Source organism: Pholis gunnellus (genome assembly GCF_910591455.1).
Source record: "Pholis gunnellus genome assembly, chromosome: 14".
Lineage (NCBI taxonomy): Eukaryota > Metazoa > Chordata > Actinopteri > Perciformes > Pholidae > Pholis > Pholis gunnellus.
Genome location: NC_136541.1, coordinates 9,009,557 through 9,034,020, shown reverse-complemented (window position 1 = coordinate 9,034,020; position 24,464 = coordinate 9,009,557). Strand labels below are relative to the sequence as shown.

At 40.6% G+C, this 24,464-nt stretch overlaps 1 protein-coding gene across 1 annotated transcript in view; it reads left to right on the top strand.

Annotated features, from left to right (window-relative positions):
* The window catches only part of LOC306706251 (retinal-specific phospholipid-transporting ATPase ABCA4-like), a gene marked incomplete at its 5' end in the record, with an annotated part of 33,898 nt that extends 9,954 nt beyond the window's left edge, over positions 1-23,944 (top strand). The window contains 40 exons of the mRNA XM_079173250.1: positions 455-571; positions 1,023-1,220; positions 3,357-3,562; positions 4,660-4,836; positions 5,017-5,239; positions 5,501-5,722; positions 6,004-6,208; positions 6,304-6,396; positions 7,062-7,256; positions 7,732-7,909; positions 8,166-8,297; positions 8,695-8,834; positions 8,940-9,077; positions 9,604-9,785; positions 9,913-10,018; positions 11,205-11,410; positions 12,195-12,249; positions 12,515-12,574; positions 13,057-13,229; positions 13,418-13,542; positions 13,712-13,810; positions 14,071-14,352; positions 14,605-14,637; positions 14,728-14,833; positions 14,913-14,987; positions 15,299-15,468; positions 15,771-15,948; positions 16,176-16,291; positions 16,626-16,773; positions 18,368-18,491; positions 18,915-19,044; positions 19,220-19,340; positions 20,039-20,101; positions 20,533-20,639; positions 21,388-21,529; positions 21,803-21,937; positions 22,236-22,339; positions 22,556-22,648; positions 22,917-23,166; positions 23,758-23,944. Of these exons, the coding sequence (XP_079029376.1) occupies positions 455-571; positions 1,023-1,220; positions 3,357-3,562; positions 4,660-4,836; positions 5,017-5,239; positions 5,501-5,722; positions 6,004-6,208; positions 6,304-6,396; positions 7,062-7,256; positions 7,732-7,909; positions 8,166-8,297; positions 8,695-8,834; positions 8,940-9,077; positions 9,604-9,785; positions 9,913-10,018; positions 11,205-11,410; positions 12,195-12,249; positions 12,515-12,574; positions 13,057-13,229; positions 13,418-13,542; positions 13,712-13,810; positions 14,071-14,352; positions 14,605-14,637; positions 14,728-14,833; positions 14,913-14,987; positions 15,299-15,468; positions 15,771-15,948; positions 16,176-16,291; positions 16,626-16,773; positions 18,368-18,491; positions 18,915-19,044; positions 19,220-19,340; positions 20,039-20,101; positions 20,533-20,639; positions 21,388-21,529; positions 21,803-21,937; positions 22,236-22,339; positions 22,556-22,648; positions 22,917-23,166; positions 23,758-23,874 (5,724 nt within the window). The 3' untranslated portion in view covers positions 23,875-23,944. The remainder of the gene's footprint in view (positions 1-454; positions 572-1,022; positions 1,221-3,356; positions 3,563-4,659; positions 4,837-5,016; positions 5,240-5,500; positions 5,723-6,003; positions 6,209-6,303; positions 6,397-7,061; positions 7,257-7,731; positions 7,910-8,165; positions 8,298-8,694; positions 8,835-8,939; positions 9,078-9,603; positions 9,786-9,912; positions 10,019-11,204; positions 11,411-12,194; positions 12,250-12,514; positions 12,575-13,056; positions 13,230-13,417; positions 13,543-13,711; positions 13,811-14,070; positions 14,353-14,604; positions 14,638-14,727; positions 14,834-14,912; positions 14,988-15,298; positions 15,469-15,770; positions 15,949-16,175; positions 16,292-16,625; positions 16,774-18,367; positions 18,492-18,914; positions 19,045-19,219; positions 19,341-20,038; positions 20,102-20,532; positions 20,640-21,387; positions 21,530-21,802; positions 21,938-22,235; positions 22,340-22,555; positions 22,649-22,916; positions 23,167-23,757) is intronic.
* Positions 23,945-24,464: the final 520 nt, after the last annotated feature.

Below are 24,464 nucleotides of genomic sequence, written 5' to 3'. Positions count from 1 at the left end.
TTAAACAATAAACTGAATGTGAGGGTGCAGTGATGAAAGCAAAAACAGAATGTTTTTCAGTCTGTCACATCTCATTCAGTGTTCCCGACACAAAACAAATCTCAAGTGTTTTTTAATGAGAATTTGAGCGACCTGCTCCGGAGAAGAAAAATTGCCTAATGTGACTGTTTACTTGTTTACTACCCATGGCGTTTAAAGAGTATTGCAGTTTAGAGCTCAGATCAGGTTTCATGGCTCTCACTGCTGTTATCTGGTTGACACTATTTATATGCAATAGAAATATCCGAATCAGTTAAAATATCAACGTTATCAGCACACGTCAACAGAGTTATGTGTTGATTGTGCTCCTTCACTGCTGGTGTACTACAATTATAGAATCTGTGAACTTTACATCAGCATAAAATGACTTGATATAGTAAACATTTGTGCTCGTGTGTGTGTGTGTGTGTTGCAGGCCAACACAACGTTCGAGGAGCTAGAGAGGTTGCAGAACATGGCCAAGGCCTGGGAGGAGTTGGGACCTCAACTCTGGACTTTCTTCGACAGCAGTTTACAGATGAACATGATCAGGGTAGGAATACTGCGCATACACACAGATGCATACCTTTGAAAGTATTTAAAATGTACTATGATGCTCCAATTCAAAAGAACATATGAGCACCAAAGTAGAATAAGCCTCACTTCTAACATAACCAGTGTTAGAAGCAACCAATGGTAAACACATGGACAACGATCGATTAGATGGATTTATGTTAAATTCGAGCCACAAATTCTTGGAAGAATCTTGTCTGCTGCAGTGCTATTTAAAGACTGCAGGCAAACAATTAGCATTCAGTTTGACCATGCAATACTCTGATATTTTGAAATTGCATTAATTTTGTTGAAAAATAATAATGGTTATGACTTGAAACCCAAAGGCATTTTTTTCATACATATTCAGCTAACTGAATGGCACTTGTTCTTGCATATGTAATTTGTCTATATTACACGCAATCACTTTGTTTCTGTCTCAATCGCTGCAGGACACGCTGAGAAACCCGACAGTGATGCACTTCATGGACAATAGTCTGGTGGACACTGACTTTACCACCAAACACATTCTTAACTTCCTGTACAATGGCCCAGAGCAATACAGGGAGGCGGACATGCCCAACTTTGACTGGAGGAATATTTTTAACATCACCGACCAGATCATACGCATGTTCAACCAGTATGGAGAGGTAAGAAACACAAGATAGTCTCTGTGATCTGATCTGTCTATCTATCTATTTATCTATCCGTCTGTTTTTCTTCTTTGCCCTATGGTCACTATTTGCCAAATGTTGCACATTCCCAGGACTAAGTGTCCAGCGTTTTTTTGTAAGACCAACTCTCAGCTTTCCAGACAGGTGCATCAGTCTTCCAGGTCTGCTCCCAGGAGATTGCAGACAGGCCCCTTTGAAACAGATCAGGCCACTTAGCTCTGCTATAGAGCCGCTTTCCCGTCCTGTAGGCTGAAAGGTGGGGAGAACAAGCCTGCTGTCACCCCCCGCCTTTGCTCTCATTGTGGAGCCAGTGATAAAGTGGGGAGAAGGTGGCAGTGAGTCACCCCCCCTATGAGCTCAATGCGGTTTTAGTGCATGGCCCCGCATTGAAACAGACCCCTGCGCCTGCGAAATAAAAGAGGGCAAATCACTCTATCCATCCTTCACGCCTTCCCTCCCTCCTCTCGCGACTGATTTAAAGGGGGCAGGGGTTGCGGTTTTGGTGAGAGCGCTATCAGTGCTGGCATCTCAATCTGTCCTTTGTCTCCAAGTTCAGCATCCAGACCCTTCAGAGCCCCACAAACAAACCCAGGCAGTTTAGCCAATTAGGTATAGCTGCCAGCATCGGGCCATAGGATAACTACTGCTGCAGTTAGCATTAGGTCCTCTCGCTCCATCAGGGGTATGTTTCTCACAGTGAAATCCCATTGGAACATGTGTATCAGAGGGTCTTTCTTCTCAGCCCATCTCTGAGTGAACATTATTGTGCTGTGAATGTATGGTCCCTTAAAGATGAATGGGAAGTGGTCTCTCCTCTTTCTTTGAGCGCTCTCAGGGTATTGTACAGTAATGTGAATGGAGACATTAGACACGGTGTACACAGGGGTGTTGTGGGGGTTAGAGAGCACCGTTTGTGTGTGTGTGTGTGTGTGTGTGTGTGTCGGTCTGTCTGTGTGTGTGTGTAGGGTGGGAGTTCACATGGCAATTATGCGTGTTTCATTGGGAGAGAGCGTGTTTGCGCGTGAGAGAGTGAACCTAATTGTTTGTGTGTAAGTGTGTAGGTGTACGGAGTTGTGTTCATGTGTGTTTAGATGCACGTGTTCATGTGTTTGCTTTCCTGCATGTATGTATGTGTGTGTGTGCGTGTTTGTGTCTGTCGCTGTAGAATGAATGCAGTAGCTCAGATTTTCCCATGTCACCAGATCGCCTCAGTGAAAGATGGTTCTGTTAAGAGCAAATTGAAATTCACAAAACTACTCATAAAATTACCAACAGAGGTATTTTTTGAAACATTTCTGGTTCCAATAAAATATCTGGGAGACCCTAAATTATACCCTAGTTTGAGGAATATAAATATATATATATATTTATATATATATATTTTTCTACAACACCTGTCTTTCATGAAGTATTTCTTCTAGTTTACAGCACATTAGCATAGTGTGTCAAATGTAAAGATTCATTTGATATGAATATAAATATATTCTATATACCAGATATATTATATTTAAAATTCAGTTATTGCAGGACAGTAGTAGTACAGATAAGTAGAGAAATTAAAATAAATAAATAATAACAGGAAATCAAACCTAAATAACCACAACAAATAGAAATTAGAGCATTAGAGGTAAATTGACTGTGCTGAGGTTAATCACAGCAGTGTCAGCAAGTCTAAGCTAAGAGTGTGCACCAGACTAGTATATTTATATTTGTATATTTTAGTAAGTAATGCTAAGGGTACGGTTATTATTATTATTACTATAAATTGTTGGCTCCAAAAAATCCTGCAATTATATAAGAACTTTGGCTAAATCAAATTGAGTGGAATAAGTAAACAAGACAATCTGACCAAGCATTCAATGCCATCTTTTGTTGACGTCTGTAAATAGTACCGAAACATTTTGGTCCGAACTTAAAAAGTATTGTGGTTAAATAGCCAGCGCGACCGGTCAGTGGCGTCCTCCATAGAGCAAATGCCACATGCACCTAATCTAATACACAAAACAGCATGTGGAAGAGCATCGCAGTTCAAATGGCATTCTACTAACTGCGGTAGCATACAACATCTTCCCGACATCAAATCCACACCACTCTCTTCTCCCCTGATTATAGTGCATCAACCTGGATAAGTTTGTGGCTTACACAGATGAGTCCCAGATGACCCATCAGGCCTTGTACCTGCTGGAGGAGAACAAGTTTTGGGCCGGCGTGGTCTTCATGGACATGTATCCCTGGACCACGAGTGTACCGCCGCATGTCAAGTACAAGATCCGCATGGACATTGACGCAGTGGAGCGCACCAACAAGATCAAAGACAGGTCAGTAACAGCTGTGTGGACAGATGTTTTGTTACCAGCACTGCCCAGCACTCCGTATCACACGCTGTATATTATTGTTTCATTTGAAAAATTGTTTGACAACTGGAAAGAAAAAATATATTTCGATATTTTTCGAGCACATTTTTTTTTTCCTATCCAGTCAATTGTGCTGTTGACCACAGATACCAGTCTCCAGTCTTTTAAGGGACGCAGCAAAACATTGGTATTATCGCACAAAAATGTAGGGTATAAACATTTTATTAGCAAAGAAAAAAATGCTGATCATAGGTATTTTCTTATACATTTCATTGCAGCTGACTGGTATGCATACACACAGAGGAAGGATCCAACCAGTAAAGTTTAGACAACCAAATCACCCCGACAACCCACCGTTCCTTCATATTTTTCCACGTTGTTACTGCTGCATTAATGAGGCAATTTATATGGATTTGTCACATTCCTCGAAGGAGGAAACGAGAAGCCTCTCCAGCTGGCCTCCGTGTGTTTTCCAAAGTCTCTTGGTGGTTCCATATTAACTCGATACCTGCCCTTTCATCCTCCCATGTGAGGCTCTCGCATGCATTTTCCTTTCCCTTTGATCTTCCATTCATAAACAGACTGTATGTCAATAGCCCCCGGGGCGAGTAAAATGTTTTAGCTGTTTACAGTGAACCAACAGGCTGTAATGGAACCAGCGGGAGTCCTGCCTCTATTCAATTGAATAATCAGATTGTAAGAGGGCTTTGCCTCAGACTTATCCGCTTAAGTACAGTAGAAGCTGTGTGTGTGTGTGTGTGTGTGTGTGTGTGTGTGTGTGTGTGTGTGTGTGTGTGTGTGTGTGTGTGTGTGTGTGTGTGTGTGTGTGTGTGTGTGTGTGTGTGTGTGTGTGTGTGTGTGTGTGTGTGGCTCTAGAGGCTGCGGCTTCAAGATGTTGTATTATGAAAATGTTTTATTGGGATTATTTCAAACAACAACAAAAAAAATGCTTCAATATATTGTTTGTGTAACTGTTTGTGTGACGAATGATATTGTGGCCACATTTTAACGAATAAGAGCCTCTAGCCACCGGTCATTCTCTCTCTGTGTTCTCCTCTCAGGTACTGGGACCCCGGCCCCAGAGCAGACCCCATGGAAGATCAGAGGTACATCTGGGGAGGCTTTGCCTACCTGCAGGACATGATTGAACACGGCATCATCAAGCTTCACACAGGCCAAGACTGGCCACTCGGGGTCTACGTCCAGCAGATGCCATATCCGTGCTACGTGGATGACCTGTGAGTGAACCGGTGAAAAAAACAGCAGCCATTACAGCATACAGAACATTGTTAGCGTGACTGATCCCGAATAAAACAGAATATTTATTAAAGTTAGCAATGTTATATATCTCATGGGTTCAATGGGATTCCTCATTTAAGTGCTGGGGTCACATCCTTACGTCCTCTCTTGTGCTCCAGCTTCATGATCACGCTGAACCGCTGCTTCCCCATGTTCATGGTGCTGGCCTGGATCTACTCCGTGTCCATGACTGTGAAGAGCATTGTGCTGGAGAAGGAGCTGCGCCTCAAGGAGACTCTCAAAGCCATGGGGGTCGACAACGGAGTCATTTGGTACACGTGTTTCATCGACAGCTTCGTCATGATGAGTGCGAGCACGGCGCTGCTCACCTCCATCATCATGGTAAGGAAAAACAGGGTGGACAGGGGAAAGGAGGAGGATGATAGAAAAACTAGGGTCAAGTTTTATTTGCTGGTTTGGAGGGTTTTAATATTTTTGCAATGTGCAATGGTGTCCTCTTGTGGATGATTTTAAAAACCTCTATTAATGGAGACAGATGTTGCCAATAGTTGCAGGGGCTCTGTGCTTGTTTAAAGGTGTTTTTCAATGTTTTAGTGAAAATCTTGTCAATATAATCACATGTATATCTTTTTTTTCTTTCAGGGTGGAAAGGTGCTGAATTACAGCAACCCCATCCTTGTCTTCTTTTTCCTGCTGACTTTCACCATCGCCACCATCATGCAGTGTTTCCTGATGAGTGTGTTCTTCAACAAGGCCAACATGGCAGCCGCCTGCAGCGGCATCATCTACTTCACTCTCTACCTGCCGCACGTCCTCTGCTTTGCCTGGCAGGACCGCATCACCAAGGACATCAAGTTGGCTGCTGTATGTCTAATTTCCTTGTGTGACTTATTTTACAAATACAGAAAGAAAAAAGCATTTGCAAGTGTAGGGAGTATTTATTCCAATTCCAAACAAACTTTCATCAAAAGTCTCTTCTCTTACAAGTGCAACAAAACAGGCAGCAAGGATTACTGATGTACACCATTGGCTGATGAATATATGTGTACATTTGTCACAAAGGTTATTATCACAGACGTTGACAATTTTAATATTATTCCTTCACGTAGATATTTTGTAATTCATACGTCCCTCTGCTTCTCTAGAGCTTGTTGTCTCCAGTGGCCTTTGGCTTCGGGACAGAGTACCTGTCGCGGTATGAGGAGCAGGGTTTGGGTCTGCAGTGGGACAACATCATGACCAGCCCGTTAGAGAAAGACACCTACTCCTTCCTCACTTCCATTCTCATGATGGTGTTTGATGCTGTCCTCTACGCCGTCCTGGCCTGGTATCTGGATAACGTCTTCCCAGGTTGGACTGCTAATATACTGCATCGTTTACTTTACCGCTTTATAGGTACTACAAGTTCATCACACTGAGGATTATATCAAATTTCTCCCTCACAGGACAGTACGGCGTTGGTCGACCATTCTACTTCCCATTACAGGTCTCCTACTGGCAAACGCCTGCACCCTCACATACAGCAATGGCTGATCAAGGTAAGTGTCCCTGACTCCAAAATCTCTTACATGCCTCACAAGTGAGGAGCGGCCCTGCGACTGAAGGTTTCTTGCTCAGCTTTGCCCCAAAAATAATTGCTCCCCAGAAAAGCTTCTAATTCCAGCTGGAAGATTGGGATTGTGTTGGAAAGGTCAATATAAGGTTCATAATGAGTAAAGTCGCCCACGAGTAAGATTTTTCTCTCTTGCCTCCTCCAGCACTCCTGGAGCAGGAATGAGTCAGCTTGGTAGACGACAGTTTAGTAGAGCGCACTCTTTCCAGCACAGAGTCTGAAACCAAGTCGTCCTAGCTAACATCATGTTCGTATTAAGAAAAGAGCAGGTTTTCTAGACCTTTGATCTGAATGTATCATATTTCATAAACATCTCATAGAAAGCAGTCAGCAAATCAATAAAAACAACAATAAACAGGGTACAGGTTTCTATGTAGCTCCCCTACAAGCCATGTAACTGCAAGTAAAAAAATCTCTTCTGGGTAACATTTCATACTGTTGGCATCAAAGTGCAAGAAACACTTTTTTTTTTACCATCACTAGCAACATAAACGTACATGTGGTCAACTGTGAGAGGGGAACTTTTCACATGTGCTGCAGAAAACTTCACCAGACTAACTCACAAATGGCTGTGCGATCTGTCTTTTTCAGATACAGAGAATCCTGAAACAGACAACGTGGAGAAGGACACTGATAGCAGGGGAACACCGGAGTCACACACCTGTAATGGTTCAGCGGGCAGGAAAGCCTGTAAGCACCAATGTAAGAGGGATCAACTGGAGAGAGAGAAGGAGCTGCTAAGACAACAAGAGGAAACTCCAAAACAGGAGGATTGTCAGCAGGAAGGTGAGGACACAAATACAGAGCGGAAGCCTAAAGGCAAGCAGTAAGTGAAAGAGCTGGAGATTAGAAAATGACACCAAACTGCATGTGGGGAACACACTGAGGACATCTAGTGGACAGAAAGGGTAACGCATCACACACTGGATAGGAGACTAGGAAATACTAGAGGGAAAAACAAATACAAAGGTGTGATTGTGCCCATTCTCATAATGATGAAGAAGAGGACTGCTATTAGGATTTAAGTAGGAGTTTCTATGTTAATGGTCATTATATTTTAGAGTCAAACGTGATAAAATCTTCAAACCTTTCTGTTGTTACTTGACGCAGGCCTCCGTTAAGCCAGTGAAAGGATGGGAAGGAAATATTGAATGGCATGTGATATTCTAGCTTAAATATAATTTTTTTTCTTTATATGCGTTTTTGTTTCACACATTTTTCATTTCTATTGGTTATTGTGTTAACTCTTTTTGTATTGCAGGTCAGTTGTTCTTTGAGCCTGAACCATTGGGCCTGGTGATGGGGGTGCAGATTCAGGACCTGATGAAGGTGTATGATGGAAGTTGTCGTCCAGCTGTCAACTGTCTCAACATCAATTTCTATGAAGGCCAAATCACATCCTTTTTGGGTCACAACGGGGCTGGAAAAACCACCACTATGTAAGCTGAATGTCTTTAATTACTTAAGACTCAGTCTCAAAAGATGTAAACTCAGATCATTTTGTAAGAATCTGATAGAATAGGCTAATTAAATAAGTTCAAAAGAGGAAGTTTAAAGCAGGCACAGAGGCTGGTTCATATATCTATTAAACTATTTGTAATATGTGCACGGTAATAGTCTCCTGAATGTCCTATCACAAAGTTGGCAACTCCCTGGTCTTAGTATTGGTGTTGTATGTGCTTCTGCTCTGTCCAGGTCCATCCTGACTGGCATGTTCCCTCCTACATCTGGCACAGCTTACATTAATGGAAGCGACATTAGGACTGACATGGACACAATTCGCTCCTCCATGGGGATGTGCCCGCAGTACAACATCCTCTTCAAACAGTGAGTTCCATTACAGACTGACAGGACTGGAACCATTTCAATATAAAAACATTTACATGTATACAGTGTTTCCATTATATACAGCAGACAAAAAGTAAAATAATCAAGGAGCTATTTCCTTAGTTAAAGGTTGCTATTGAACTTTGAAAGTTCAGAATGTCTTCATTTTTAATAAAGTGAGAAACAGACTTTGTTCAAATCAATACATTCTTCACACATTGGCTTTGACAGCAGTTTCTGAAAGCCAGGAACATCAGAAAGTTCACTTCCTCATCCAGACTTTCCCAGCTTTCAAAGCAACCACACTGTCCAAAAACTGTCAAAACAACAATTTTGCAGTCTTCCTCAGTAAAGTAAAAAAAAAAACGTTATTATCGCTGCCCTGTTTTTGTCTCAGTCTCACAGTGGAAGAGCACATCCTGTTCTACTCACTGCTGAAGGGTCGGACTCAGGAGGAGGCGGAGAGGGAGGTCGAGGACATGCTGGTGGACCTCGGGCTGCCCCACAAGAGAGACGATGAGGCTCAGAATCTCTCAGGTGGACCGCTTGTTTATCTGTGTTTGTGAAAGGAAGCGAGCGAGAATTTCATTCATTCCTTCATCATTCTTTCTGCTCTGAACTGTTGCCTCTCACACTCTACAGGCGGTATGCAGAGGAAACTGTCAGTTGCCATGGCGTTCGTTGGTGGGTCAAAGGTTGTGATCTTGGACGAACCCACCTCGGGAGTGGACCCCTATTCCAGGAGATCTATCTGGGACCTCCTACTGAAATACAGAGCTGGTATAAAAAAAATCTCACTGCAGCAAAGTCAAATTTAACCCATTAAGCGCCACATTTCAGCCCTCCAGGTGAACCCTTTATCCCTTTTAGATCCACATTTGACCCTAACCAGTACACATCTCACCCCGAAGGTCCAACTTTTACTGCTACTCTGGAGACACTGAAGAATGAAAGCAAATCCTCTCACGAGCTATCAGCTCTCCTAAGGCACTTGAATTAAGTCGAGAACTGATCAAACGGAAAAATTCAACTACACTGCTACAGCAGAAGAAGGAAAAATGCAGTCACAAAATCAATAATCTGTTGGCAAAAGCACTTTAAAGTTATAGTAACTTTTTGTGAAAAATTCTGGTGAACTGTTTTCTACGTGTGATCTAAATTGTTTTCCCTCCGCTGTGTTTATTAGTTAAGAACACGTAAAAAAAACACACAGGAGAGAAAACTTCAGATTTCCCCTTTGGGCCCCTTTGACTCAAATGACATGTCAGTAAAACGTACTTTATTAAAAGTTTGACCCTTTGTGCAGGCCGGACAGTGATCCTATCAACTCATCACATGGACGAAGCTGATCTGCTGAGTGACCGCATCGCCATCATCTCCAATGGACAACTCCACTGCTGCGGATCCCCCCTCTTCCTCAAGAACTGTTTCGGAGTTGGTTTCTATTTGACACTTGTTCGCCGGATGAAGGATCTCAAGAAGAAGGAGGTCAGCTTTACCTGTTACACAAAATCAGCCTTCATTCTTCACAATCGATTTCAAAGACAGACCCACAAAGAAGAATACCTACTTTTCTTTTGTAAACGTGTTCTTGTCTGTGCTGCTTTTCTATCAGAATGATTGCGACTGTGCCTCAGACTGCTCCTGTTCCTGCTCCATCTGTACCAGATGCAAAGATCAGCCTCAGAACCAGCCCCAGCATCTAGACAGAGTTCTGGATGGTAAGTGAACACTGCATTATTTGTTACTGCATACTCCTGAGCTTCTCCTCTGTCCTCTTTATGTGTGTATGTGTTCTCTTGTACTAACAACTTGAGATTTAGACCCAGCGAGTGAGGCATTTGTGGAAATTGGGCACATTTTGACTTGACCCTACTTCTCCAAAGAGCCTTTTAGGGGGGTTAAGACTTTATTTTGAGGTTATGGTTAGATTCACATTTAGGTTAAGATTAGGAAAAAGTTTGAGGTCAGGCAAGTAGTTGCCATGGTTAAAGTTAGGGATAGGAAAAAGGGAACTAGAGTGTACGCAAAAGGCTCTCTCTAGGGTCAGTGTTTGGTTTGTCCGTTGTGGGCTACTGTAGAAACATGGTGGTGCAACATGGCGGGTTCCGTGGAAGAGAACCTGCTCCCTATATAGATATGAAGGGCTCATTCTAAGATGACAAAAACACAACACATTCTTAGTTTCAGGTGATTACAGACTATTGGAAACACAGTTATGAATATAATATTCCATCTCTGGAATAAATGCCCCTAAATCCTACAAACTGGTCCTTCAAATTTCAGGAAAAAAAAACATGAGCTTAACACTCAAAACTCAAATAACCCCACAGGTATCATCAGATTTTGAATCAAATATACAGTAGCTGAATCCTCATTGGTGCATGGAAGATTGTGACATCAGCTTTTTCCAATAAGAGGACTCGCCCGCTTAAAACCAGCGAGAAGATCATTGATGTAAATATAAATACAGAAATCTCCGATGTGAAATAACCAAAACTGTTTCCCCTGTCGCTCAAAGTGAGATGTTGATTGAGAAACACGTTTTTCAATGAAGGTCCTCACAAGTATAGCAGTACAAACCTGTGTGGTTGATAGTCTAATGACTGGCCCACTTATCCAAGTTGTAGAACAGATACAGAAACAGAACACATTATTTTCTCACATTTATAATTCAGTGGTGATATTGACCCATGTGCCTTTTCCTCCTACATCTGCTTGAGGACACTGTATTTTAGAAGCTTTACTCATCTATTTTAGTGCTGGAATAATGGTGTTTGTTTTTTGTTTTTGGCATAGCTAGCAGTTTCTCTTCCTTTTGTCCTTTTAATGATTTCTGCTATTTTGTGAACACTTTACTCTTAACTACCCTGCTCCAAAAATTATGAATTTCTGTCTTCTTCCCAGGGGATATAGACAACATCACCAGCCTCATCCACCACCACGTCCCTGAAGCCAAGCTGATCGAGATGATCGGCCAGGAGTTGACCTATCTGCTCCCCAATAAGGGCTTCAAGCATCGAGCGTATGCCAGTCTGTTCAGGGAGCTGGAGGAGACGCTTGCTGACATGGGCCTCAGCAGCTTTGGCATCTCTGACACATCACTAGAAGAGGTAGGGACATCGCCTGTCTCCGTCTGTTGACATCACCAACAACTTGTGTGGTGCCTTTAATGCTGCATTTACCATCATTATCATATCATTAACAAGAAAACACTCAGTCAGGTTAAATAAAAACAGGTCATCTTTTGATAATAACTTTTGCAATTACAAAGCAGGATACAACCACTTCTGGAATATCTTTTTCAGTGGATAAAGTACAAGTTGCTTTTGTTTATTACTGTTTCCTTAACGTCTTGTTTTCTTTACCACTAAAGGTGAACAAATCTGCTGCTACAATAAGGTTATTTCAGTTTTTTTAAATACAGATCAATTTGTTAAATAATTTCCATGTATACAATGAACTGCAGAGTCCTGGTTTGAATTTGCCCGAGGACTTTTGTAGCTCTCTCTCTCTCTCTCCCTTATTTTCGGTTATCTCTCTGCTATCACTGCCTCATAAAATGCTGAATTGATAAATACACTCCCTATAAATGAGAGTAAGTATTTTAATAAAATAATAAGGTTACTGCACTAAAATCAGAAAAAAAAAAATACCTTAAATTGTATGCAATTCTTGAAACAAGTTGATTTGTTTTGGAAACAGGTTGAATTTATCTTCCCAAACTGACAGATGTTTTCAGTAATTTAAAGTGATTTATGTGATTTTTAACAGAATTTTCAAGTTTAATAAAGTCAAAATATAAACTTACATCGTATTACTTCTGAACTGAAAGGATGAACTCTATATTTAATGCATGAAAAAGTTTTGAAAGGAAGTTCTGCTTTTTCTTCCCAGATCTTCATAAAGGTCACTGCTGATGGAGAAGCTGCGAATAATGCCACCAATCCTGGTAAATATCACCACTGATAGTCCACATGGCCTTTTCCTGGAGTAGAATCTCTGACCCGCTGTCCTTTATGTCTAACATGCTGTTAATCGTATTGTCTCACAGCTGTTTTTATTGCTGCAGTTATTGTTGTTCACTCCCTAACTTTAACATTAGCTACTTGTCTTGTATTTACACGTGGTGTGATGCATCATTTGTCAGTTTTAACCGTCTAGTTTGTGTGTGTGTGTGTGTGTTTTGTGTCTCACCTGTGCACTCCCACCCCTAGAACAGTGGATGTTACAGCGGAGAAAAAACAACGGCAAAGTTGGTGTAGAGGGAGATGAAGGTCAGAGACTTGAAAGCAGAATTTTGGCAATTTAAATTTTCTTTAATTAAAATCAGCTGGACTTGGGTCAATCAGTAGAATAATTAGTTTTTTGGATTTAAAGTGACTTTTTTGACCAGGTTTGCTTCTCTGTGACCGCTTTAATGGCATTATGTGTAGTAAGCACCTGGTACTCTAAGCAGTTTAAGTGGTCTAGGTCTGAAATCTAGAGCAGATGCGCTGCTTGTATAGTTAAAAACAAAGCAGGAATGCATCCGGTATTCTTAGTCTCTATTTAGAAAGGTTTTTTCTGCTTGTTGCTCTTGTCTAGCACAGCAGTGCTTTAAATTAAAATTCCTACATTTACGATTTGTCAGCTATGTAGAAACAAATCGAAAACCTCAGATGAGTTCAGGTGCTTTGTTCAGTGGAATATACCACTGCCTCTCTGACAAAAAAATAAAATAAAATAATTTGTTACATTATGTTCTCTTTGATCACAGAACATAATGGTGTGATGCAGACTAACGGCATTACCCATGGTGCATCAGACAGCAGTGCAGGAAAGGGCTCCAGGCAGGTTAAAGGGTCCACTCTGATCCTGAAGCAGTTCCATGCGCTGCTAGTGAAGAGGTTTCACCACGCCATACGAAGCCAGAAAGACTTCCTGGCACAGGTAAAGGGACACAGCGATGAGTGGAGTGATGGTTATGGTTAATGGATGTTGTTGACATGAAGTGTTGACATCTAGTAAAAAAACACAACACATATGGCAAATTTGTGAGTACACATATTGTACTTTTAGTAATAATTCAAGCTGTGTATATTTTATTTATGATAGACTTGTATTTTGGGGGATTTCAGATCATCCTTCCTGCCAGTTTTGTCCTAATAGCTCTGATCTTCACCACGATCGTCCCTCCGTTTGGAGAATATCCAAGTCTGACTCTGTCCCCCTGGATGTACGGACAACAGTTCACCTTCTTCAGGTCAGACCTCGGCAGTTCTCCAAGACACTAGCTTTAGACAAACCATTTGTTATATATCACATAAACACTGAAGTTCCTGACAGATTGCTGGTGATTATTGCTTGTAGTTCTTCAGTTCAGTGGCTTAAACTTGAATTTCTTCTGTACATTTTTTTTTATTCCTATTCAGTAACGAGCAACCATTTGACCCCAAAATGAAACGCTTTACAGCACGTTTACTGAGCAGACCAGGCCTGGGGACACGCTGCATGGCAGGAGAACCACTAGAGTGAGTATCAGGACTATTGATGGGATGGGACTATTACACAAGAAAACCTCATTCCCAGAATTCAAAATGACTGGTGCAGAAATCCTGCAACATGCAGTCAAACATTTGGAGTTCATGCAGACTGAGAATGTTTAAATAGAAATACAGAATTCTTACCTGCTGACATTAAACTCATCTGAAGTTTGAACATCCAGTATACTTTCTCATTATCATGAAGGCGTCACATACTTTTTTGCATTTCTCCACTTATCTCTCCACAGAATGCCCTGTAGTAACAGTACATCAGAGTGGGAGGATCCTGACGTCTCTCCTGTGGTCAGCAACATCTTAGAGAGTCCAGAGTGGAACCAGAGAAACCCGTCTCCTTCCTGCCAGTGTAGCACCAGTAAGAAGCTCACCATGATGCCCATCTGTCCCATCGGAGCAGGAGGCCCGCCCCCTCGCCAACGAATCGAGGCCACGGGAGACACGATGCTGGACCTGACGAACAGGAACATCTCTGACTACCTGGTTAAAACCTACTCCAGCCTCATCAGGACCAGGTAGGTGTTTGCATTCAAATGATACAAACTGGAGGAATTAGTGTTTTAAAACCCTCAAAGGGCTTAAAAACCAAATAAAAATGTTGTTTAAGGTGACAGAAAATGATTTCTTCAAACTCTGCTGATGATGATGATGCTGCAAACAAACTACACATATTAGAAAAAATGATGAATATTTTTTTTTGAGTGTGACCAACTTTTTAACACGTAATGTACCTCTCTGTTTAGTTAATTCTGTATTTCATTTCACAGTTTGAAGAGCAAATACTGGGTGAATGAACAAAGGTAATAATAGGTGTTGTATTGTTATCAGTCACAGTCTCCCTCTTGTGTAGTGGATGTGGGATGCTGAGTGTAAATATTCTCTGTCCTCAGATATGGAGGTCTGTCAGTGGGAGGACAGCTTCCCATCCTGGACGTCAACCCCAAAGACATCCAGAATGTTTTCAATCAGCTGGGACGAATGCTCAACATCACAGCGGTACTCACTGTTCCGTTTTGTTTGGCCATGAGTGTAGTGTGTGTTAAGTGCAGTTTATAAAGAGCATTGTCTTTCACAGGGTTACTATTCTGGACTTGCACTGAGGGAGATTGGTCCTTTCTTACGATACATGGAAAGTGAATTCAATGTAAAGGTATGTGGGGGAAGGACACAGGAGCGAGGTTTTCTGCAAATAGCAAACCAGCAAGTGGTAGAAATGAAGTGCAAACACTCGCTGGTTTGACGTCTACCTTCGGTGCTTTGCTTTTGTGTTACAGTTTATAATGTCTGTCATATCACAAGGACGTTGAGTGAATGGCTGTAAATGCTTCTTTTTATAGCTTTGCTTTCCACTTAAAGTAATGAAGGTTTTATACAGGGAAGGTCAACCTTTCAAGCCTTTTTGTAGATCAGGACTGTAATTATCACAGAAGGTTGTATTCAGTTAACTCTGTTCTCTGTCAGGTGTGGTATAATAACAAAGGCTGGCACGCCATGGTGGCCTTCATGAATGTGGCCAACAACGCCATTCTGCGGGCCTTCCTACCGCCATCAGCCAAACCCGTCGAGTTTGGCATCACCGCGATCAACCACCCCCTGAACCTCACCAAAGAGCAGCTCTCCGAAGTCACAGTGTGAGTGTTACTCTTATGTTATATTTTAAAATGTATTTTATTTATTTTTTGTATATACAATATCATAAACGAAAAATAAAACAACCACATTTTTAAATGTATATTTAATATTATTATTATTATTATTTTGAGCAGCTACAACTCTGAGCTCTTACTCTGACATTTGAACATTTTGCCACTATAAAGACATCTAAAAACAAGTTTACATGACCTTATCTTTGAGAAAATTATAAAATGTTTCATTAACAATACATTCCCTGACCAGAATGTACAGTACAGACTTTATCCGCTGTTTCCCTCAGGTTGACCACTTCAGTAGACGCTGTGGTGGCTATCTGTGTTATTTTCGCCATGTCCTTCATCCCTGCGAGCTTCGTCCTCTACCTCATCCAGGAGCGCGTGACCAAGGCCAAGCACCTGCAGTTTGTCAGTGGGGTCAGCCCTTCAGTGTACTGGGTGGCCAATTTCTTCTGGGACATGGTACGTCAAGCAGGGTTGCCTTCAATACTAAATATAAAGCATCCTCTTAATTTTAAAATTCATCATAGAATTTTCCGTTTTTTAAATAATTCAAGCAATAAAAAGTGTATTTACATATCTTATTAGAGGACAAACTCATAGGATATATGTTGTGGGTTGTTCCTTTGAGTGAACTTACATTTTTCTGTTCATTATCGTATTGTGTGAATGCTTCATTTCTCCCGTAGGTTAACTACTTTCTCAGCACTGCATTGGTGGTTGGCATTTTCATGGCTTTCGACAAAAAGTGCTACACATCACCATCCAACCTGCCAGCACTAATAACTCTGCTTCTGCTATACGGGTAAGACTTCGCTTAGTTTAATACAGTTCAATTTAGTTTTTCCCTTAAAAACATAAAAACAATCAAATACAAAGAGGACATGAAAAGGAAACTCAGATTGTGCAGGTGAGTTAGTGTTCTAGTGTGAGAGCACCCAGTGGGCCTTATTAGGATATCTCACCTCTCAACAAAAAACAAAAAGGACTTGAATAACAGCCCAATTCAACAGCAAGGACACTTATAGTGAGAGGACAAAATGCATAAATACCATGAAAGGGAGGTGAAAAACAAGAGTCAGATAATCATTTTTATGGCTGGAATTTCTCTCGAAATGTTTCTTTTCTCTGCCTTATAGGTGGTCGGTGACGCCCATGATGTACCCCATGTCCTACATATTCAGTATCCCAAGTACTGCGTATGTGTCGCTGTCCTGCATCAACCTGTTCATAGGCATCAACAGCAGCGCCATCACCTTCATCCTGGAGCTCTTTGAAAACAATCGGGTAAGAGCACTAGAAAATATTGAAAGAAAGAAAGTGTTTCGACGCACAGCTAAGAGAATTAATTATCAGTAATTGGTCCTGTTCCATTTAGGTGGGCCAGGGCCCTAGTATTGGGCATGCTGACTCACTGGAATGGTTTTGACACACTAAATAGAATGGGCCAAATAATAATTAAATCAATTACATCTGTGTTTACCCTGCTATGACATGTCAAAATGGCTGCTGTGAAAATAGCCTCTTATTCTCAAAGGTTCCAGAGAGCAGTCAGATATATGATAGTTTGGAACTACATCAGTGTTAATGTAAAAGCAGACTGACAGAGGCAACTGAAGTATCAAAGTGAAGCCCAAAATGGCAATAGGCCCTTTCATAGAAGAAGAAATAGGTACACAAAGACTGATTAATAATGTGATGCAGCTGCAGAAGCAGAAGGGTTGAAGATGAGTCACAGGTGTGCGGACTTTAAGGATCGGTGAGGAATGGCTGGATAGAACATGTAAGAAAGTTTTTTTAAGAAAATGAAAATAATTGAGAAGCAGGAGGAAACAGAAGGTAGGGGGAAATGACACAGATGCTGCTGCTGTCAGGGTGACAGGTGACTTCCTGCTCTGTCAAAAAAATGGAGATGGTTCTTATTGCCAGATGGTTCTCTCCACTTCTCTGCTCTCATTGATAAATCCCTCAACATGTGAGTCATGAGAGAACATCTGGAGGTGGCATGACCCATATGTTTGTTATGTTGATGCTTCCAGGGGTCCAAACTTGCTTCTTCGTCACTGACAGGATAACACAACTTTATTCACTCCTGTAATTATAAACAAATAATAATCATTTTTGTTTTTGTGTGGCAACTCATAATATGGTAATTTAGATGTAATAACAGCTTATTATGTAATAATCAACACAGAATGTAAGAAACCCACGAGTGCATAGTGTGCAACCGCTTTGTGCATAATGTAACAAGTTATTACTTTACTGTTTGAGAAAATGATTACAAAAAAAGAAAGTTGAATAATGTAATAAATTCAGGAATAATAATTAAAAAAATAGTACTCCTGTCTTCTTTAATTCACATGACACAAGTGGAGTCCTTAATTTAAAGCAACTGGACTTTGTCTGTTTGGTCTAGGGGACATTTTCATGAATTAGATACAAATTGACAAAGCCTTTACAGAGATGATGCTGAATGTAACATATGGGGTGATTCTTAGCATGCACGAGCACACAGAACCGCATCATCTCATGTAAAGGTTCTTATTTGTCCAGCTCACTACATATCTTGCTGTCGTGAATTTTGACATATTTGCATGCAGCTATTCCAGCCCTGGGTATACGGCAATTAAGAACATTTCACAAGATACAGTGCAAATGTTGCATGAGAACACAATGCTGAGGTGATGATGCAATTATGCAAAATGTTCAAGACAATACTGAGCTTCTGAAACGAAAGTTTGATTTAGTAAGAATTACATCAGCTGAATATTTGTGTATGCTGCAGACGGTATGTTTTTTTATTTTATTTTTTTTTATTTTATCATACCTGCACTCTAGTGAAGTGTGTATTAAATGTGTATGTATTTGTGTGTTTTGCCAGTCCTTGCTGATGTTCAATGAGTGGCTAAAGAAAGGTCTGCTGGTGCTCCCTCACTTCTGCCTGGGGAGAGGACTGATAGACATGGCCATGAGCCAGGCTGTTACTGATGTGTATGCCAGATTTGGTAAGTACTGTTATAGCTGATACAGTTCAAGATCCTAGTTTTAAAATATGTTGCACAATTCCCACCGCTGAAAACATTTCAAACAATGTAATCAAATCCTGTTAATTGAATTATTGTTCTTTAACAGGTCATATAACCACTTTTGGGAGAATATTACATTTTGCATATGGAAATTGTTAAAGAAACTTTACAAAGTCGTACCGTTTGTTTATCAAAGTTCTAGTTCTTAATACTCTTCACACTGTAGATATGTGTAAGCAAATACTTAGTCATGTCAAATGTGTGAGTGTGGTAAAGAGTGAAGAAGGTCTTGAGTTATTGATGTCTCGGCTATCTGGAAAACTGTGTGCAGTTTGTGACGTATAACGAATACTCATTTTGCACTGAACAAAGGGTTCAATGTCAGCATATATATGTTCTCAGGTGAAGAGTACATACAGGACCCTTTCCGGTGGGACTTTGTCGGGAAATATATTGCTTTCATGGCAGTGGAAGGCTTTGTCTACTTTATTTTCAATGTACTGATCCAGTACCGGTTCTTCTTGGACCACTGGTAAGTTACTGTTCCTACACAGACATCTCACCCATTACACCAAAGTTTCGCCCTTTCCACACCAACTTAACCAGGACAATTCTTTCACAGAGGGTCAGAACTCGTACGTACCTTTGAACAGATAAAAGTGTTGCACCAGATTTCTCTGCACAGATGATTTTCTTGCACCCTTCAGGTTATCAGACTACAAACAGACTTCAGTAAGAGATGAGGATGATGACGTGGCAGCAGAGAGGCAGAGAATTTACAATGGAGGGAGCAAGACAGACATCCTGCAGATCAGAGATCTCTCCAAGGTAAAACATCACTGGCTCAAACATGTTTGTTATAATACCATCACTTTAATTGTATTAGCATTAATTCAACTAACTACGAGTCTTAATGAAACGGATTAAAAACAAGTATATATATATATTTATTTTTTATTTAAAGTCCTGCTACAAAGGCACTCTGAATGAAAAGGTCTCAAATGTGGATTATTATGACATCTGAAATAAGAGTTCAGAAACTGGGCAGCATTATGTATTTTTATTTTTGTTCTACGGCAAATAGTTTGTATTTGTTGGGAGCATATAGGGGAAGGGTGTTTTAACCCTCTCATCCCAGAATTATATTTTGTATCGTTCATTCTGGGGTGGAAATATGGATGTGTTCAAGTCCATCAGCACCAATAGCAGCTCTTTTACTCAAACTACAGAGAGCGGCTGTGTTTTTGCTTTTTTTTAAATATTGGTTAGCCATACATTGTTTTCATTATGAAATGAACTCAAAGATTTAACCCCTCACACTTCAATCATTTTCATACAGTCCATAACAGCAAAAATGTAAAATAATTTATAGTGCAGACACATTCTTACACGCAGGCAGATTAATGCTGTAGAAAAAAAAATTCTAAGATATTTGATTGTTTTTACCTCTTATTCTTTGCTATTGTTTGAAACAATACCACACAAATGGAGTCAGTTATAATTGTTTCCATGCTTTCTGTGCACAGACGTATGTGGGCAGGAAGAGGGCAGCTGTGGACCGAATTTGTGTGGGTGTCCCCGCAGGAGAGGTAAAGTCACAGAGTTCATTTACATTGAAAGTTACTATTTTTACTATTTATTTCTTTATGTTTCTACAGTTTTCTCTTTTTGTGTGTGCTCAAGTAAACCTCCATACTGATAAAGATGTCATCCACACTGTTAGAGATGCAGAATATATGCAGTTGTTACATTGTAGCATCATTAGCCACCTTAATGAAATAGATTTACTGTGTGGCTGGTCTTATTTTAAGTGTTTATTATATTTCTGTTCTAATGTTCTCATGTTCTTAATTAATACCTACATGTAAAGTTACAATTCTAGTCATTATATGAGGCCAAATAGAATATTGAAGTTTCAAAAGGATATCAGCAGTCATTCCCTATACTAGTGAGTTTGTTGTCAGTATTCCAGCAGAATGTGTCCTCGCATCGCGAGCCTGATTGTCTTTTGTCCGTTTAGTGCTTTGGTCTCTTGGGAGTTAATGGAGCCGGAAAGACGACGACCTTCAAGATGCTGACTGGTGACACTGATGTCAGCTCCGGGGAGGCGACTGTGTCTGGTTGCAGGTACATAAAGAGCAGTCAAAAATGTGTCCGGTCGATATAACACGAAACTGTGTTTACAAAACTTTGCTCTTGGTTTATCCTGCACGCAGTTCCAGGAAGCGGTCCGTTGAGTTAGAAAGTTTAAACACGGGAAGGTCAATCTGACAGTTCTGTTTTATGACTCTATCTGACTATAAAACCAACACGTGTGGTAGTCTCAAGTAGGGAAAAAGTTAGGAACCAGGGCTTAACCGAGCATTAGCTTTTGTAGCCTCAAATCAATTTATGTAGTAGAACTACTGCAACGTGATGTTGGTGATAATATTCCATCTGTTAAGAATCCAATTTTCATTCCAACTATTTGAATATTTCTCTCAGAATCCCTGTCAGGGAAGTTATGTGCACCATCATTGGACACTCGAGAGGTGAAAGTATTTCTGCTTTCTAATCTCGTTAATATCTTGTGATTTTACAGATTTATTGAGGGACTCCAAGTTGGAAATCATTGACCTTAAAATTGAACAGCAGTAATTTATGACAATAACAAATTTGACCATCACATGAATGAATAAAAAAATAAACAGGATCAATTGTCTTTTTGCACTTTTGTTTTTGTTCAGTTTTTACTGAACCCGCTTTCTCTCAGGTCTGGATGAAATGTTTTAAGTAATGACTACACAGTCTAAGCCCACTCTTTAGTTGTTCCTTATCATGTTATTTGCTCTATTGGCTCACTGCAGCAAGCGGCACCTTGTGTCCTGTTTTGTAGCATCCGGACAGAGATTCTGGACGTGCACCAGAACATGGGTTACTGCCCTCAGTTTGATGCCATCGATGAGCTACTAACCGGCAGGGAGCATCTGTACCTCTACGCTCGTCTCAGAGGGGTCCCTGAGTCAGAGATCCCCAGAGTGAGTAGGACTCCATCTTTTTTTACATCTTCATCTGTCTAAAGATGCTTCATTCTGCTGTTTGGCTCAGCACTGCACAGAGAGCTTTTATATCTGCTTCGTTCATTTTGTTTTTGTTTTCTGCATCGTCTCTGTACTGTTGCTCCGTGTTCTCTACAGTTTGATTTGTCATTTCTATTTTTGCTTTATTGTTATTGTTATGAAGGGCTCAGGACCTTAGCATGTGAATGGATGTTTCCACCAAATGCATGTTTCCCCTTCCCCCCCCTGTAGGTGGCAGAGTGGGGCATCCAGAAGCTGGGTCTGACGGAGTATGCCGGCCGCTGTGCGGGGACATACAGTGGAGGCAACAAGCGCAAACTCTCCACAGCTATCGCAATGATTGGTTGCCCAGCGCTGGTGCTGCTGGTGAGTTAGCCAATGATGGGGAGCTCACGAAGCCCATTGTTTGGCTTTCTGGGCTTTGTGCAGGGATTTATCAATGAAATGGTTTATGGATCCAGATGGGAAGCCATATGGGTTCGGTCAAGCCTGGCCTCAAATGTTTTATACATTGGCAGACAATTATGCAGTTCAAGTCAAACTAGCGTAAATCTGAGATCTTTGCCATATGCTGATAGAGATAAGGATTTGGTTTCTGTTCATATGGAATTATGTGCTCAGAGAGTCAAGTTTGTTGTTTGTGTTGGCTGTGTGCGTGTTTTAGGATGAGCCCACGACAGGGATGGACCCCCATTCTCGACGCTTCCTGTGGAATGCCATCATGAGTGTCATCCAGGACGGCAGGGCCGTGGTGCTAACATCACACAGGTTCAACATCCAATAATGAAATGAATCCACACATACATCTGCTACGGCAGCTGACCAAACAGTGTTAACTCTTCGGCCAACAACTGTTGATGAAATCTTGACTAAATTGGCATTTGCTTAGATTTACCATAGATATCTAAAAATAATGATTCATTGCTCATAAATGTGAAATAGCAGCAGTAAAAATAAAGATGGATTATGCTTGTTTTCCACCAGTATGGAGGAGTGCGAGGCCCTCTGCACTCGACTTGCCATCATGGTCAATGGGACTTTCAAGTGTCTGGGTACCATTCAGCATCTCAAATACAAGTAAGAGGTTTGATCAATAATAAATAAAGGCTTCTCTGCATCATGGTGCAGAAAACATGAAGCATACAATGCATGTTTGAAAAATAATTGAACTTTCTCCAGGTAAAAATCCATTCAGACTTTGAAAATACTAATAATATGAAGTTGTACAACAACTTTGGGGGATAAATACACCTAGTCCAAGTTGAGGTTATTGATAAAAAAGTTGAATAGAGGTAGAATAAAGGTATTTGTTTTAATATCTTCACATTGTGTTTTCTTGAACCAGATTTGGTGACGGCTACGTAGTGACCATGAAAATCAAGGCAGCTAAAGCGGGCTTGTCCCCAGATCTGGAGCCTGTCGAGAGCTTCATAGAGAGCAGCTTTCCCAGCTGCGTTCAGAGGGAGAAGCACTACAACACGCTGCAGTACGAGATCGCCTCCTCCTCCCTAGCCAGGATATTTCAGCTGGTGGTGGCCAATAAAGAAAGACTCAGCATCGAAGACTACTCTGTTTCCCAGACAACACTGGACCAGGTATGTACGAACCAGTCTCAACCTGTGTTCAATGCATGTGAGGGAATTTGTCCTGATAACATTATGACTATGAATGATGGTGTAAGAAATCAAATGTAAACCTCTGAGAAGTAGAAAGAGTAGGGAATGAGACATGTAGTTCATTATCTATTTTCTTGGAATTTAATGTGTAAGAGCGCATGATGAATATTTCATTTTAATGTCATTCATACAAAGATTTGTTTTTACTAAAAATACTATTCATCAGTATGAATAGGGGGGGAAAAAAATCAAGTTTGATTTTTGAGCGGTTGTGATTGATTTATTGTGTTTGGCTTAATGTTTGTGATAGAATAACAATTTAGTTTTGTCGTCCATACTTGATTGTTAATTTATTGAGATGAGCTGTTTTGTTTGTTGTGTTTCTGTGGCTATAGTGTGTAAAAAAAGTGTGTTCGACTGTATCTGTGTGGACCCCAGGAAGGACCCCAGTGCTTATGCGAGTGCTAATAGGGATCATAACAAAGAAAGGAACTGGTCATTTATTGACTCGAGGCAGTTATATCTTTTTATTTTTTCATTTTGTACTGAATCAGTTTGTCTGTTGTGCAGGTGTTTGTCAACTTTGCCAAGCAACAGACAGGAGAGGACGAGGACGTGACTTTACACAGACGAACAGCAGGAGGAAGAAAAGACATCAAGATCTCACCAGTGCAGAAGAAGACATGAAAATGTCCTGTACATGTAAAGAAACACAGATGCAAAGGTGTTACTCTGAAGGGCAGTGATATAACTTTCTACATTCCACAATTCAAAGCCACTTTTAATAATTCACTAGCCGAATTGCATTTTAGAACAGAGACGAGTCTGGCCTGTTGACCTGCCAAAGTGACTGGTAGAACAGTTAATGTTTCCAGCCACAGACAAACTTTACAAGCCTTTGGCTGCAAACAGGAATTCATCTTCCATGATGTCATCAAAAACCAAGTATGTCTGAAACATTACTTAGACTTGAAATCAGATGTGTTAACAGCAGAAACAGCAGCTTCATGTAAAATATTTTTTAAAAAAGAGATTTTTTCTTAGATTGGCTTGTAAAACTTTGTACATATTCTCTCTTTGTGTAATGAATACTTAAGCACCTTAGAAACAGTATTTTTTAATTTTTACATTAACGCACACCTCAATTTTATGTGACACATAAAAACAAAAGTCCTTTAATGTCAGTTGTCTGTTTTTTCCAAAACGCATGTACTATTGCTTCCTTTCTTTTCAGTAATCCACTGTTTAAGTATTTATTTGTATGCCCTGTTTCATAC